At 37.9% G+C, this 16,067-nt stretch overlaps 1 protein-coding gene across 1 annotated transcript in view; it reads right to left on the reverse strand.

The window, feature by feature from the left end:
- The window catches only part of TCERG1L (transcription elongation regulator 1 like), a 233,788-nt gene that overhangs the window by 53,629 nt on the left and 164,092 nt on the right, over positions 1–16,067 (reverse strand). The window contains exons 6-7 of the mRNA XM_089510167.1: positions 3,657–3,751; positions 1,153–1,241 (exon numbers count right to left, since the gene is read on the reverse strand). Coding sequence (XP_089366293.1) covers positions 1,153–1,241; positions 3,657–3,751 — 184 coding nt within the window. The remainder of the gene's footprint in view (positions 1–1,152; positions 1,242–3,656; positions 3,752–16,067) is intronic.

Below are 16,067 nucleotides of genomic sequence, written 5' to 3' on the forward strand. Positions count from 1 at the left end.
CAGCATGCAGCATGAGAGAGATGGTGGACAGCATGGGAGCTTGACGAAGGGCTGAAACAGACAGCCCCTGGGTTGGGACCATATCAACTGCACGCCATGCCCCCAACCCAGCTGTTTGCTGGTGCAAAAAGAAGCAGCAGAAAACCACTGCTTTTTGAGCTGGCAAAAAGCTGGCTTTTTTGCCACCATCATGGCTTTGCAGCACTCCTGCAGCTTGCGGTGTATAAATGCCACACTGCTGGAGTGCTGCAAAGCTGCCTCCCATATGGGAGAGTGGGCGGCTTCATGGCAGCTTCATGACAGCTTCATGGCACCTTCATGGCGTCTTGGGGCAGTGTGTCATCTAAACGACATGCCCCCAAGCCGCCAGGAAGCCACTGCAAAGGGGCCGTCTGTTTCGCTCCCAAGTCTTTCTTTTTTACTTTGATTTAACAGGGCACAGAGGATGGCTGAGTGATTGTGTGGGCAGGCCCCTAGAGACTACACAGACAAAAACATACACCTGCTAGCCCCAACAGCATACATCATTCTGGGCTGCCGCTGCACATTCAGGTGGCACTCCAATCTCTTGGCACTGCAACATGCTTGCACACTTCCCAATACATCAACGTTTGAGTAAAATGTTGTAAAGTGGAATGTAGTCTAAATTTGAGGTCCTGGTGTAGAGGCAGGAACCAGAATCTGCTTTTGGTAGATAGAAGGCCTTTATTCATAAAAGAAGCCTTCGTCTAATTTATAAGGATCCTCCATTGCACCACAACCCATACCATTCACCAGAATTCTTTAAACCTCTGTTTAAAGTTTATGCAGGTTGGATGCACTACCCTAGCTAGACTGGGGCGGGAAAGTCACTTCAGATATCCAACCTGTATCTTTAACCTTGTTTCTATATCCATAATTCCTACACATTTTTTATTAAACACCCAGTCTGAAAAGTGGGGTTAGAACTGATTGTGTGTGTTTCATCTTTTTGTGAAGTTATGAGAAGTATGCACTTCACATTAGCACTTTCTTTTTAAAATAATCATTAAAAGATTTCATAGTGTATGTGATCTTTTTCATTTTTCCACAATTAAAATCGATTGTCAATTTATGTTTGGCAGTAGCACCAACAGAGATTAATGAAAAGATACCTAGTCTGCATGTGCTTACCATGGAGATCCTGGTACTGGAGTGGATGCCACAGGTTTGTTGCCATTTGAATCACCATCGTCATCTGGGAGTAGGTTTAAAGAATGATTCTTCATTTGAAAAAACATATAGAAATTAATCAACAGCAGGCATTTGTATGCTATATGTTTCACTTAAATTACACTAATAAATTTAAATGGTGTATTTCTTTTTGGTCATCTGAATAATGTATCAGCCTCCAGTAGGGATTTGCAAGCGTGGGGGCTCCAAATTGATTGGACATCAGCTCCCAGAGATCCTTAGCTCTGGCTGTACCAACTGGAATGACTAGAAACTGAGGTCCAAAACTTCTGGTGGACCAAAAGTGGATGACCACTGATCTACAAAAAAATTAGTCTAACAAAATGAGTACACAGGACATTAGAAAAAGATGGCAGTTTAAATAGCAAAAAGTGTAATTGTTTCTTTTACCTGCTAAAATAATGATAGCCTTAACAACAAAACATGAGAGCTAGCTAGCTAGCTAGCTAGCTAGCTAGCTAGCTAGCTAGCTAGCTAGATAGATAGATAGATGATAGAGAGAGTTATTAAGGGGCAAGGCAGAAACGGTAATAGAAAAACAAAACCCAACCTACAGCTAATTTTATGCCTTCATTCTAGTTTGTTTGTTTTTTCACTGGACTAATAAATTTTCCTTTTGTATTTTCATTTTTCATCAAAGTTAGTGCCACCTCCAGCTTTTGGTTAATGAACCTTCCTCTCATAATGAACCCACCTCAGCCTTGGCAGTCCCCCTGCTTCTTCTAGCCCCCCCCCCCAAAAAAAGGTAATCATGTGACGCTCCAGATATGTGATTTTTCAAGGCCTTTTGCCTTCATGTCAAAGAGTGTTGGTGCCTCACAAAACTACAGATCCCAGGATTCTGTAGGATGGAGCCATGGCAGTTAAAGTAGTGTCAAACTGCATTATTTTTTTACAGTGCAGACACTCAGTCTATACCACTTCAAGAGGCCATGATGGGTCATGTGGATGTACTGTTCCTCCTTCTTATTCCTCTCTCATTGTACGCTCACAAATGCACAAGCAGTTACAGTAAGCAGGTGGAGCAAGAATAGAAAATCTGGCAGTGGTGCACCTGTATCAAGATGAGTTTAGCAACCAATATTTCTCTTCATTGGCTAAAATTGTTATAGCTGCTACAAGTTGCAGTCCAAATAAAATTGGAGGTTGTACAATTCCCAACCCTGGTATAAGCATAAGTAACCATGGGCAGCTTGTGGTTTGCAGGTCACCCCACTAACATAAGACCATTTGACACTGATGTAAATGGATCTGGATCTATAGCTGGCACACTCTTCATAGTTCTTAGGATATAAGGTTTTGGATCCAGATTTAGGTGAAGTAAATTTATAGTCCTACCAATTTCAGTTTAAATCAAATTGCTACTCCTAATCTAGAATAAGTCCACAGGACCACTGGAATGTATGTGTGTGATTACTTGCCAATCTCCCTTTCATTTAGTGGATTTCCTCTGTATTTCTAATTGGAGATAGCAGTTGGATTTAGGCCTTAACCTAAGAACAAGAATAATTTGGCATGAATTCTATCACCTATTTGAAATATTATAGAGAAATTATATTTGTAGGAAAGATCATTTCAGTAAGGCTATGATTACTCTAGCTCTGGGATCATTCACTCTGGAAGATACTGCAATATAGGACTGCCTTTGAAAATGGTTCAAAACTTTACCATACCATAGTTCACCAAGCTTAAAATAAAATCACTAGTTATTTGCCTTTCATTCCCATTCAAAGAGCTGGTGCTTATCATTCATTCAAGCTCTAACCATTGAAACATGAATACTTCTAGGAAAGCCAATGAACAATGCCTTTCTCCAAATGCCATTGCCAGTAATGCAGAAGACTGCTACATACAAGGGAGATAACTTTTTCAGTGCTACGAAATACCAATGCCTCCTGCCAACTTTGCCATATTTTAGTATTCGTTCAAGTAGCTAAAAACATTTCTACTGTCTTAAATCATCTAAACTCTCAAATTTAATTGTTTTTATCTCCTGGTTTTCAGTGCTGCTTTTGCTTGCTTTAGCTTTTCTAAACCATTTTGAATTGTTAGTATACACCATGAATTTGTAAATGTCAAAATCTCCCTGCAAATAGAAAAGTAACATGTCAAGCAGGAGACTAAGCTTGAGAAGAGAAATTATTGACTAGCCTTCTAGAAACATTTTGATGTGAGGCAATTTTCAGATATACAGTCCACAATGTGTGGTCTTAAATGATGAAGTCCCATGAATTCGGAATCCTGTGACTTACCCACATAAACAGTTTTGACTCAATTGCTCCTGTTTGTCTGGGGCTATCAGCAATGGTCCAGTAAATTCTTGTAAGATTCCATTAAGGAATATATTTGTACTAAAAAGGAACATGTATACAACCAACTCTTTTTCTCTGCTTGCTGCTGATCAACTTTCCCCCCAGATTGAAATAAACTATCAAGGAACAAACCGTCTTGTCTTCACTCTCTGTTGGTTTATTTTTCATTTCAGTATGTAAAATAAGGGTTGGTGGACAGGGGGTTCTGTTAGATTCTTTGCGTTTATCTGCAAGTGAAGAGAGAAGGAAGGGGGAAAAGTTAAGCTCCAAAAATTGTCTACAACCCACTGAGCTGTCAACATGTTCTTATTATTTGAATTTTTTTATGGTTTAGCTTAAAAGGTGGAAGACTTGTTAGACAGACACATGAAATGGTTTTATTCATTTTCCAAAAGAATAAATGTGTCCATGTTACAAAATGTGATTGCTGTAATGCTCCAAACTTCATTGAGAAAATACTGGAAATAAAATTTGGTAGTCATAAAACATGTCACAAAACACTATTTCTTCTAAGAAATGCTAAAGTTAAACCATATAATCCAGAAAAATGAATAACTTTATTTCACAGTAGTTGGCATTGACTGTGGAGAAAAATGTCTAAGTTACACATTTTTAATCAGAGATTTTAAGAAGGTTAGGATAGAATTACCACTGGGATGGGTCATATTCTCTGGATGCAGACTCTGACATAATGAATTTAAATTCACCAATCTCTTCACCCTAACTTTTTGTGACAAAAGGAAAAGCAGATACAGACCCATATGTCATGAATCAAGATCACAGTCAAGGAGCCAGCCCTTTCTTTCCTATGTTATATTTCCACGTGAAATCCTTCCAAACTGCTGTGTGGCCCAATTCAAGAGCCCTGGTGGCGCAGTGGTTAAATTCCTGTACTGCAGCCACTCACTTAAAACCATACGGTTGCGAGTTCAATACCAGCGAAAGGGCTCAAGCTTGAGTCAGGCTTGCATCCTTCCGATGTCGCTACAGAGCATGTAGATTGTATATATGTCATTGTGGTTCTTGTATTATCTTTATGCTTCTTGTACAATATAATAGCAGTGAGATACAAAAGCAAACCACAGAATTATGCTCTTTTCAATATCTGTTGTAGAATCAGTTAACTGAACTTAAGCAGGAATTAACAGAAGCCTTCAATCCACTATATGCCATGTGGGAGCATGCTTGGCCTGAGGTTTGCTCTCATTCCTTGAAACTAAATGAATTAGTCACGTTTTAATCCAGGGGCAGACAACCTACTTAGCTCCAAGGGTCACACACTATTCCATGAAACATCTATCAGAGCAATCTTTTTAAATTAAAAGAACTCTCCTTGCACTCTGTTATGCATATGTAGACAACTATGGATGAGGTAGGATTGTTTCAGTGATGGAAAGAATATTATACGATATTTAAAAAGGGTATATATATATATATATATATATATATATATATATATATATATATATATATATATTTTGAGTGTTGAGAAATAGTGACAAGAAGAATCCTGGACTGAAGAGAATAGTTGTTTCCAGGAGAGTAAACAGACTTTTCTAAGCAGGAAACAACATTCTGTAATTGGGAATTTATTTTTTATATATATATATATATATATATATATATATATATATATTATTGAATCTTAAAAACAACACAAACATTTAAGACATACAAATTTCCAGAGACATTACACAAATAATCATATCACATACACTACAACTAACTAATACACTACAACCCACACCCTTGTATCCTATAACTGTAACACAATTCTTGATAACATTACTTCCTGCTCCTAGATTATATCTTCTATATAATTCATTCTAGGTGAAATTTGCACATGGCTGATTTGCATAGAAAACTGCATTTTCTGTGCAGCAAAAAGCATTTTCTGCACAGGAACTACAATTTCTGCATTGAAACATTATACTGCACACAGAAAATGTGGCATAATATTTATTTATAAAGTTGTTTTGTCCACATGTGCTTATTTTAAAATCATAAAATCCTGTTTTATCATCAAAGGTATATTTTTAAACCATTTTGGGTTTTTGTTTTCTTTTAGCCTAATGCAAGAATAATAATATCTCAATCCAAATACTTTTAGCCCAAGAAGTATCAATCACCTCAACATTCACACAGATGAAGCTTTCCAATACAAATGGGAAACAAGTGCACTACATGAATGGTTGCAGTTTTTCAAGTGTCAGGATGCTGTGACAAGGTTAGGCAGACAGAATCTGCAGGTTTGAGAGGCCTGTTTCCCCAGCGCCTGCCTGCCTGCCATCCTTTACACTACAGCTACAGTGCCTGTGGACTTTTTTTTTCTCTTGCAGCCACTGCCTACACTAGCATGGTTCCACCAGCATAGCACTCCAATAGAATTTGGGGAGAAAAAGAAGGAAATACAAGAAAATATGAGAAAGAAGCACACATATTTCGAATCTGATGATTAGACTCAACAGAATATATTACTGACAATTTATCCTTCTCAAGGCATCACTAAAGTAACTGAATTTCACTTTTGTGACCGGCTTCAAAAGAATCAATGTAATTATACTTCTTGTCTTCACAGGTGGCTTTCTGGCCAACTCTCTTGCTCACAAAGAGAGATAAAGTGGCTGTGGGCAGTGCTGCCACTGTGATGCACCAGCTGTGTATGCAACAAAGAAATCTCACTCACAAGTCTGAAACTTCCATTGGAAATAAAGAGATTCTACAAGCTGGCTCTTAGGCTAGTTAATCTCACTTTAACTCTGCAAATGGAGATTAGTGCTGGGACAAAAGCATTGAGAGAGTGTTGGCAGGCACACTGCTATGCAGAGCTGTGGACATGTCCCTTGATACTTGGAAACAACAGGCTTGAACATCTTCCTAAACTTTCTAAAAATGAATAAACCACACAGTAAACAAAAGGATGAATCCATGTCAGATTTTAGCTGGTTTTATTTTTAAACTTTCATCCCACTTCTTTTTTAAACAACCCTAGGCAGCTAACAAAAGCATGGTTTTAAAGTGGCCAGAGGATTTGAAAAACCAAGAAGCAGCCAGCAAGAGGTAGCCAGCCAGAAGGAGCCAGAGGATTTGAAAAAGCTGACTTCTCTATTCAGTTTTCAAATTCATCTAATGTATTAGGCTTCAATCCAATTGCTAGCCTCTACTAGGATAAAGAGACCCACTGAATCAATGGGATTCACAGAAGTGTTGACTTGCCTTTCAGCAACTGATTCAATGGCTCTCCTCTAGCTAGGATTACCAGTGAGATTTAGGCTTTACTAGTGAGAGGAGGGGAAGGAACCTCTATCCATAGTGCATTATGTTTTACAGTCCTTTAAAACACAAGGCTGGCAAGGAAGCCAAACATTTCCCTGCTTGTTTTGACATGAGACAGCTGCTGTTCAACACTTTAAGTTCATCATGGCATAAATGTAATGAGAACAACAGCATTTTGCTTTGAACAGCATTGATTTCAGTATTTCGTGTGACTTCACGAAACACAGGGAGAAACACCTCTTTCTCTCTCTCTCTCTTCTTCAGCTCTGTGGTATGATCATAAAAGCCCTGCCAGATCATATCAAGAGACCATAAAATCCAGCACCTGCTTTCTTACAATGCCTAATCAGATGTTTTTGGAAAGGCCACAACCAAGAACATGAAAGCAACAGCTTTAGTAACAATTTCTAGTTGTTGTACAGCAGCTGTGAGAAGCATACTAATTTTGAACATGGCCATGTAGTAGACTGACAGCACTCCAAAGCATGCTGCTATTCAATGGAACTATGAGCAGTGAAGGTGGAGAATGGATAGAGTGCAAATGACTCATGACTCACTGTGAAACTAACCAAACATGTCTTAGAGCATATAAATAGTGCCTATTATGTGTCAGTGAAGGAAGCAAAAAGGACTGATTTTGTGGCTTCTATTCTGTCGTTGAGTACCTGCCCAACTAAGCTCTTCAGAATGCTCTAGGTTCTTTTACCAGATGCTCTAGTGAAGGTGAAACTGGATGCTTCAGATGTCCAGCTTTCATCCACCTCCATTTTGAGCAAAACTGACATGATGATAGAACAATCAAAGCTTTGGTGCATCTTGGTGCAAAATAGATTATGTATGGGATGCAACCAAAATGTAAGATCTACTGGGATTCTGGTTATGTTCCAGATGTACGAAACATTATTTATACTCATTTATAAGGAAGTTTGAGGACATGAATTTTCTCTATACATGTAATTGGTTTGTAAGGTGCGTTCCAGACTCGCCAATAGTACATGCTCGGCATGTACTAGGGTTACGAAAGGGCGTCCTTTCTGGACGCCCTAACCCTAGTATGTGCAAAGAACTTACAAAATGGCGGTGCCCTATACACATGGGCACCACCATTTTGACGTGCCGGATGCTTAGCATCTGCATGTCCCCCTGCACTTGTGACATCACGAGTGTGCCATTTGCGCACTCGTGCATCGCAACCACAACGCAAAAAGAAGCTGCTTTCTGCGGCTTCTTTTTCCACCGCCGGGAACCTTCCCCATTTGTAGGCTGAGGCTTCCCAGTGGTGGAAATGGAGGCGGCAGCAGACTGCCCTTTTTGGGCAGTCTGTAAACCGCCTAACTTAGAAGCTTCCCTCTTTGTTGTTAAGGCAGCCAGTTTGGGGGATGGGGAGGAGAAAGGGGGAAAATCTTACTAAATAAGCCTTGTGGCAATTTTTATATTATGTGGCATTTTAGTGGGTTCATAATATTGTATTCTATATTGCTCAGTTTTATGTTTTAAGATGCTAGTATTTATTGTTTGATTTTAAAATGTTTTTATATGGCCTGAAGACTTTGTCAATAAACTTAATTTGGGTCATTTTGAAATCTCTTGTGAATTTTTCACTGAAATATCCCCAAATGCAGAAAATCATCAAAATGCAAATTAATCTTGTTTGGCAGCAAGAAACCTTTTGACAATTTTCACATGTTCATGTAAAAGAAAATAAGTGAAGACTGACACCCCTAATTTCATGTAGTTTCCATACTAAAGAGTAGTATAGTGAAGAACACTCTGGCCTTGAGGATGACTCAGATTCAGCAGCTCAGAAATTTCTCATTAAGATTTAGCAACTTACACTCTAGACCAGTGATTTCTAAACATTGATCCTCCAGGTGTTTAGGATTTCAACTCCCAGAAGCCCTAGCCATCTTGGCAAACATTCAGGAATTCTGGGAGCTGAAGTCCAAAACAACTGGAGGACCAACGTTTGGGAACCACCACTCTAAATCCAGCTCTTCTCTGTCAGGTTCTCAGCCCTTTTAAAGATTATTGCCAAGAGATCCTTAATGCCCATCCTTTCTCAGTCTGCAAATGATCTGTCTCAATTTTACTTTCTCCAGTGACTTCACATCTGGTTCCACTGCTGACCGCTCACTGGTGTTTATCACACTATACTCTTATAGTGCTACTATTCCACTTTAACTGCTCTAGCTGCCTCCTGTTGCATTCTGGGATTTGCAGTTTTAAGGAGGGGTATTTAGAATTCTCAGGCAGAAGTTCTCTGCCTGAGAATTCTAAATACCCCTCCTTAAAACTGCAAATCCCAGAATGCAACAGGAGACAGCTAGAGCAGTTAAAGTGGCATAGTAGCACTATAAGAGTATAGTGTGATAAACACCACTGTCTTAAACATCATCCTGACTTCCATTCTTTTTGGCCTTTTTTGCTGGCCTGTCTTCATCTAAGGTATTCACACAACTCAAACACAAGCTGTCCTTTCTGCCTTGTAGTAGTATTGCCTTTAATGCACCTGACAGCCCAATACCCTGAACCCTTCTTCTGGCTAGACATTTTCCACCAATCAGCTTCCATGGAATGCTGGTCACCATCTCCAAATCAGTAGATGCATCTACACTATAGAAAACATGTAGTTTGACACCACTTTGGCAGCATAGCTCCATCCTACAGAATCCTGGGATTTCTAGTTTTGTGAGACCCATCACTCTTCGGCAGAGGAAGCTAAAGACCTTGTAAAATTACAATTCCAGGATTCCATAGGATGAACCTACAGCACTTAAAAATGGTGCAAAACATCATTATTTCTATAGTGTAGATGCACATAATATCCAGTCTGGACTTTTAACTATATAAATGCCCATGCTAGAACTGGACTGTTAACCACACTGTGAGGCTGTACAGACCAGCATTATATGGCAGCCTCAGGCAGACTGGGGACATGGCATCCACATGACTCATGCCCCACAGCCCTGATGCTGCCATTATGCTGTGCGCCCGACTGCATGGCAGGCAGCATCAAGGCACTCCTTTGGTGCTGTGTCCGGATGATGAAGCACCAAAAGAAGCACCAGAAAGTGCCACCAGAGCGGCAAAGGCACCTTTCCCCAGGCATGAAAAGGAGTGGCATTTTGTCATTCCTTTTAGCATTGGGGAAAGGCCAGATTGGGAGCCACAGCATGTAGTTGCCATGGCCATGATCTGGCACTGAAATGGGCAGCAGTAAACCGCTCCAAAAGGACAGTATGTTTAGCCCCTGTGCCACTTAAAAAAAGCTAACTGTAAAAACAGCCTCCCAAATCAATATAATTTACTTATCAAAACAAGAGTCTGCACAACATACTCTCTTCTTTCCCTTGCCAATTGTTTTACCCTACCAGCATCCATTTATACAACAGTTAATAGAAACATATATGCCCATAATACAGACTGCAACATGACTCGGCTATTTCTCTACAAAATGTCCATGCATTCCACATTTATATCATTTTGATGGTACTTTAATCAATTTTATGGAAATCTGGGATTTGTAGTTTAATCAGGTGGAATTCTCTACCACAAGGATAAACAGCAAAGTGGGGTGGCCAATCACCCCCTAAAAACAATTCTTCATGGGCCTCAGCCCACACAACAAGGCAAATATTTCCATTTTCATCTGCAGTCTCTCTCAAAAAACTGACAGAAAATGACATCGTATCACTGTCTGCTGCCATTTTGAGAGAGACTGCAGATGAAAATGGAAATATTTGCCTTGTTGTGTGGGCTGAGGCCCATGAAGAATTTTTGGGGGAGTACTGAATTATGGGTTGCTTGTGTGGGTTTTCATGTATTTTCACATACCTGGAATGCTTTCTCCATACTTTGAGGGCAAAATATTACCAAAAATCACACTGAATTCTTCTTAAAATATTTGTGAGGAGCTTAGGGGCTTTAGAACCAAAAAGGGGGTCCAAAGGAATCATACAGCCTGTGGGCCACTCCTTTTGTACTAGAAGGCACCAGTGCACTCTGCTAAGATACAGTATCCAAAGTCCTCTGATTTAATCCCAGATCTCCTTTTCATAGCATCATCATGGAGTGCAGTAGAGGTCACTAGCAGACAATTCTACACAACTCACCAAATTACAGATCCGATGATTACAAAGAATAATTGAAGTATCATCTGATATAAATGTTTAGTGCAGCTACACCATAGAAGAAGAGGTCTGACAGAGAATAGGCTTTCTATTTAAAGAAAGAAAAGATTCTCTGAGTCAATTTAAAAAGACACAGTCATCATTATGCATGCCTATATTTGGCGAGACATTCATTCCAACTAAAACTCACTTTTACCTGAAAATGTACATACAATACGGCTATTTCACTGAGTGATGAAAAGCCCTGCTGTGTCTTGTTTGGTTCATTTAATCCAATGTTTTCTTTTAAGCTAGATGTGCTTTAGAGGATCAAGAGAGACCAACCACTGAACTAGGAAGAACTCCTGGGCTAGAGCAATCCAGAAAATGAATACCAAGCTTATCCTAAGGAGACTACCTCCTTTATTACAGAACATTCTATTATGTTACCTTTATAAAAGAAAGCATTCATAGAGTTTCCAAGCTAGCCTGAATTTTACTGACTGTCTCAGGAATATATGTTTTTGCTTAACTACCAGAACGGAGGACTACAGTCTATTGTATCACCTTTAATACATATATTTAATTCACAAATACAGAAATTAATACATCATGATAAGCCATTTTTGCTACTAGTCATATATGTTATATTCGTATTCTGCTATCTCTTTTGCCCTTCAGAAATGGCAGGCTTGGCATTGTGCAGGCAAAAAGTGCCCAAATCATTTTGAAATAATGTGTTACATTATGGGCAAACAGGCAATCTGTTTCTACAACCATATTTATGTGTGCGTGTTTTTTAAACAGCAACAAACACTTGTTTTGCTTAAACACTACAACATACTTATTCTACAGCCTGGTTAAGGCCTTACAAATGTTCATTTCTCTCCTTATCCAAGACTGCAGGAGCAAGGAACAAGCAAATACATGGTTTACAAACTGCAACGTGTGACTGATGAACATTTTTGAGTAATATGTTCTTAATATGCCTGGCTGGCGTGGGAGTCTGAGAAAGGGATGAAAAAGCTGGGGCTGCTTTGATTTGTAGGAAATATTCCTTTAACGGTCATTGATTTTGCAACAGCTGCAGAGACGTGCAAATCAACCCAAGGCTTTTCACACACATAATTGGCTCTGGTGCTTTACCAGTTCTAGCAGAGTTGAGCCTATTCAATTGCTGTCTGAGGGCTCCAGCTACAGAACACTTTGACATGCCTAAGTATTCCTTGCTTTGAGCTCTCCCTCCAATACTGATGAGTGTGCCTCACATCCTTTCTAGCTTGAAAACTATATCATGGTAACACAACATGCTAGACTTCTGAAACTGAAGGAGTTATGAAGACCTGATTCATTTGATCAAGAGTTTATTTGACAAATATACAAAGATACTGAATGAATGTTTACAAGCTTCCATTCATGCTTATTTCTGTTGTTGCTTTAGTATTCTAATAATATCTTTGGGAATGAGTTCCCTGAACAGCTGCTGCTTTAGCAAAACATTTTGCTTCTGATTTTTTTAAAAACCTTCTGGACTACATAACAAGGGTGATCCTTAAACCTAGTTTAAACATGGAAAAACTGAAGTGAGACCAATGACTGAACCAGTCACACAGATAATCCTAACCCATCAGAACCACACACAACTCCTCACCATTCTGAGCAGATCAAATCCTTACAAATTGATTAGAGAAGGAAAAAGCTTAGGCAGCAGACTGCACTAGATTGCCTCCTCTAAGCTGCCAATTTGCAAGACCATATCCAATTTAAAGGAGAGAGGTGTCCTGCAACACGGCTGGTCCTTCTCTTTCAGCAAGGCATTTGCAAATCAGGCAAATTGGAGAAAAGGGCGGGGGGGTGCTGCTGCTGCAAATTGCTTTCCTTCAGACTATCAACAAACTCAGAAATAGCTTAAAGGGGATGAGGCTAAAGTTTTTACCCCTATTTGTAGTGCCTGAAGAAAAAGTATTTTTCAGAAACATGTGTAGTGTCGCCAGACTGACAACTGGAGAAGACTCTTCAGCTTTCAATGGTTGTCTAAAAGAGATAATTTTAGAAGGTGTTGCTTGTCATGCAACCAGGTAACAAGCTGAAACTCCCTCTACTACACAACCAGGAGCCCTCTCCAACTTTTACTTGGGCAACCCTACTCACAAGACAATGTTTGTAAAACTTTACAACTGTGTTCTATTATCAAGTTGTTGCGTTATTGTTGTTTTAAAGGAAGCTGTTTCATTACTACCAATATTACTTGATTAGCAGTTTTAAGTTCTGCAGTGCTAGGGGCACAACTCCATGACATCCAGAAGAAGTATTTATTTATATGAACAAAGAGCAAAGATAAGTCAAGGGACACTTATGGATGAGAATAAGGACTTCTGTGCACACAGTTAGTTTCTCAAAATGTCAGTTTCTTTCTTTTTTTTTTTTTTAATAATCTTTATTAATTTTCCAAATAAAAAACAACCCATAAACAAAAAAAGAAAAGGAGAAAAAAAAATACCCGCTTAACCTCAGCTTACAACAGTCTTTTTATCCTTATACTCTTCTCCCCCCCCCACCCATTCCCTTGCTTAATTACCATTACTGATTTCTTAGCTATTCTCACTAATTCTTCATATTAAACTTCTTTGTACTTTGACTTTATCTCTGCTTCAAACATCCTCTATCTCTTAATTTCTAAGGCTGGACTAATAGACCTCTTCTTATAATCGATACAAGCCAATCTTCATTACTTCGTGGTGTTTTACCATATTTACATCCTCTTATTTATTTCTCATGTCCGCCACTTGCTTTATCACTCTTTTCCCTTCTGATAGATCTTTGTTAATCTGTTCCCTATCATATCTTCTTCTTCCAACATCTTTCCCTTCATTAACATCGTTAACCTGTCTAATTCCATTATCTCTAAACATTGCTCCAACCACATTTCTATATCTGGTATCTCTCTGTTTCTCCAGTTTTTAGCTATTACAATTCTAGCCATTGTAATTAAGTATAATAACGGTTTTTTCTTTTCCCTCAATTTCTTGTCTTGAACCACATTCAGTAGGCACATTTCCGGAAGTAATGGAAATTTCAATTGGATTATTTCAACTATTATTTTATGAACCTTGACCCAAAATTTATGTATCTCTGGACATGTCCACCACATGTGGTAAAAACTGCCTATCCCTCTTTCACATTTCCAACATGTTGCTTTTTCATTCTTATATATTTTCGCTAATCTATTCGGAGTAAGGTACCACCTATAAAGCATTTTATAAAAGTTTTCCCTTATATCCATGCATAATGTAAATTTTAAATCTTCTCCCCAAATTTTTTCCCATGTTTCTAAATGAATGTTTTGTCCAATATTCTGTGCCCATTTAATCATGCATTGCTTTATCTGATCTTGTTCCAAATTCAATTTTAAGAAAAGATTATAAAATTTTGAAATTTTCCTACCTTTCTTATCATTTATTATCAAATCCAATTCTGTACTTCTATTTGTAATCCCCTTTTCTCTTACATCTGATTTATATCTTTCTTGCAATTGATAGTATAAATACCAAGAAATATTGTATCCTTCTTTTACTAATTCCTCCCTTGTCTTCATTACCAATCCTCCTTCATCTAATTTTATTAAATCTTTGTATCTCAACCACTCTTTACCTTCTATTTTCCCTCTATATAATAATGCTTCATGAATTGATACCCAATCTGGTCATTGTCTATATATTTTTCCTTTATAAATCTTCCAAATTTTCACTAAGGCTCTTCTAATTATATGATCGTTAAATTCTTTATTCAATTCTGTCTTTTCTAACCACATGTAGGCGTGCCAACCATATCGTAAGTTAAATCCTTCTAAGTTCAGCAATTTTTCATCTTTCAATTCAATCCAATTCAATATCCATTCCAAGCAACACACATGGTAATATAGTTTTAGATCTGGTAGACCTAACCCCCCTCTTTCTTTAGCATCTATCATAGTTTTCCATTTTATTCTAGCCTTTCTGCCCGCCCAAATAAATTTCCTCAAATCTTTTTCCCACTCACTAAATATTTTAGTATTCAATATTATCGGGAGGTTTGAAATAAAAATAAAATCTTGGGGAGTATTGCCATCTTTACTAACGAAATTTTTCCTAATAACGAGATTTGCAACTTTGACCATTTCTCCATATTTTTCTTTATTCCCTGCCAAACCTGCTTATAATTATTATCGAACAATTCATTATTCTTGTTTGTAATTTGGATTCCCAAATATTTAACCTTTTTCTGAATTGATATTCCAGATTTCTCTTGAATAATTATTTGTTTCTCCTTTTTCATACTGAAAGGGATTATCGCTGATTTTTCTTTGTTTATTTTCACTCCCGCCAATTTGCCAAATTCTATTATTATTTCCAGAATTCTAGCCACATTTTCCAACGGATCTTCTATTATTAACACAATATCATCCGCGAAAGCTCTTATTTTAATTTCTTTCCCTTTAATTCTTGCTCCTTGAATCTTTCCCTCTTTTCTTATCCTATTACATAAAACTTCTAAACACGTTATAAACAAACTTGGTGAAAGAGGGCATCCTTGCCTGGTTCCTTTACTAATATGAAACATTTTTGTTTTGATTTTATTTACTAGAATTCTTGCATTTTGTTCTTTATATAATCCCTCTATCCACTTATATAAATTTTCGCCAAAATTTAATTTGTTAATCAATTTTTTCATAAATGTCCAATTCAAATTATCAAAAGCTTTTTCCGCATCTAAGAATATCATTACTGCTTCTTTACCCGGTTTTTTCTCATAGTACTCTATCAAATCTAATATAATCCTTATGTTTTGTTTCGCCTGTCTTTTTGGGAGAAATCTGCTTTGGTCATCTTTTATCCATCCAATTAATACTTTCTTCAATCTGTCTGCTATGATATTAGTGAATAATTTGTAATCTGTATTTAGAAGTGAAATTGGCCTATAATTTTGAGGATATTTTTGATCTTTACCTTCTTTGGGAATTAAAGTTATAACCGCCTCCTTCCAAGAATTTGGAATCCCCTCTTCCAATATGTTGTTAAATACTTTTTCCATTATTTCTATCAATTCTTCTTCGAATGTTTTGTAATATTCTAATATATATCCATCTGGTCCTGGAGCTTTCCCTTTTTTTCCTTTCTTG

Source organism: Sceloporus occidentalis, unplaced genomic scaffold (genome assembly GCF_023333645.1).
Source record: "Sceloporus occidentalis isolate IW3139 unplaced genomic scaffold, rSceOcc1.0.p SCAF_2, whole genome shotgun sequence".
In the NCBI taxonomy this organism is placed as follows: Eukaryota; Metazoa; Chordata; class Lepidosauria; order Squamata; family Phrynosomatidae; genus Sceloporus; species Sceloporus occidentalis.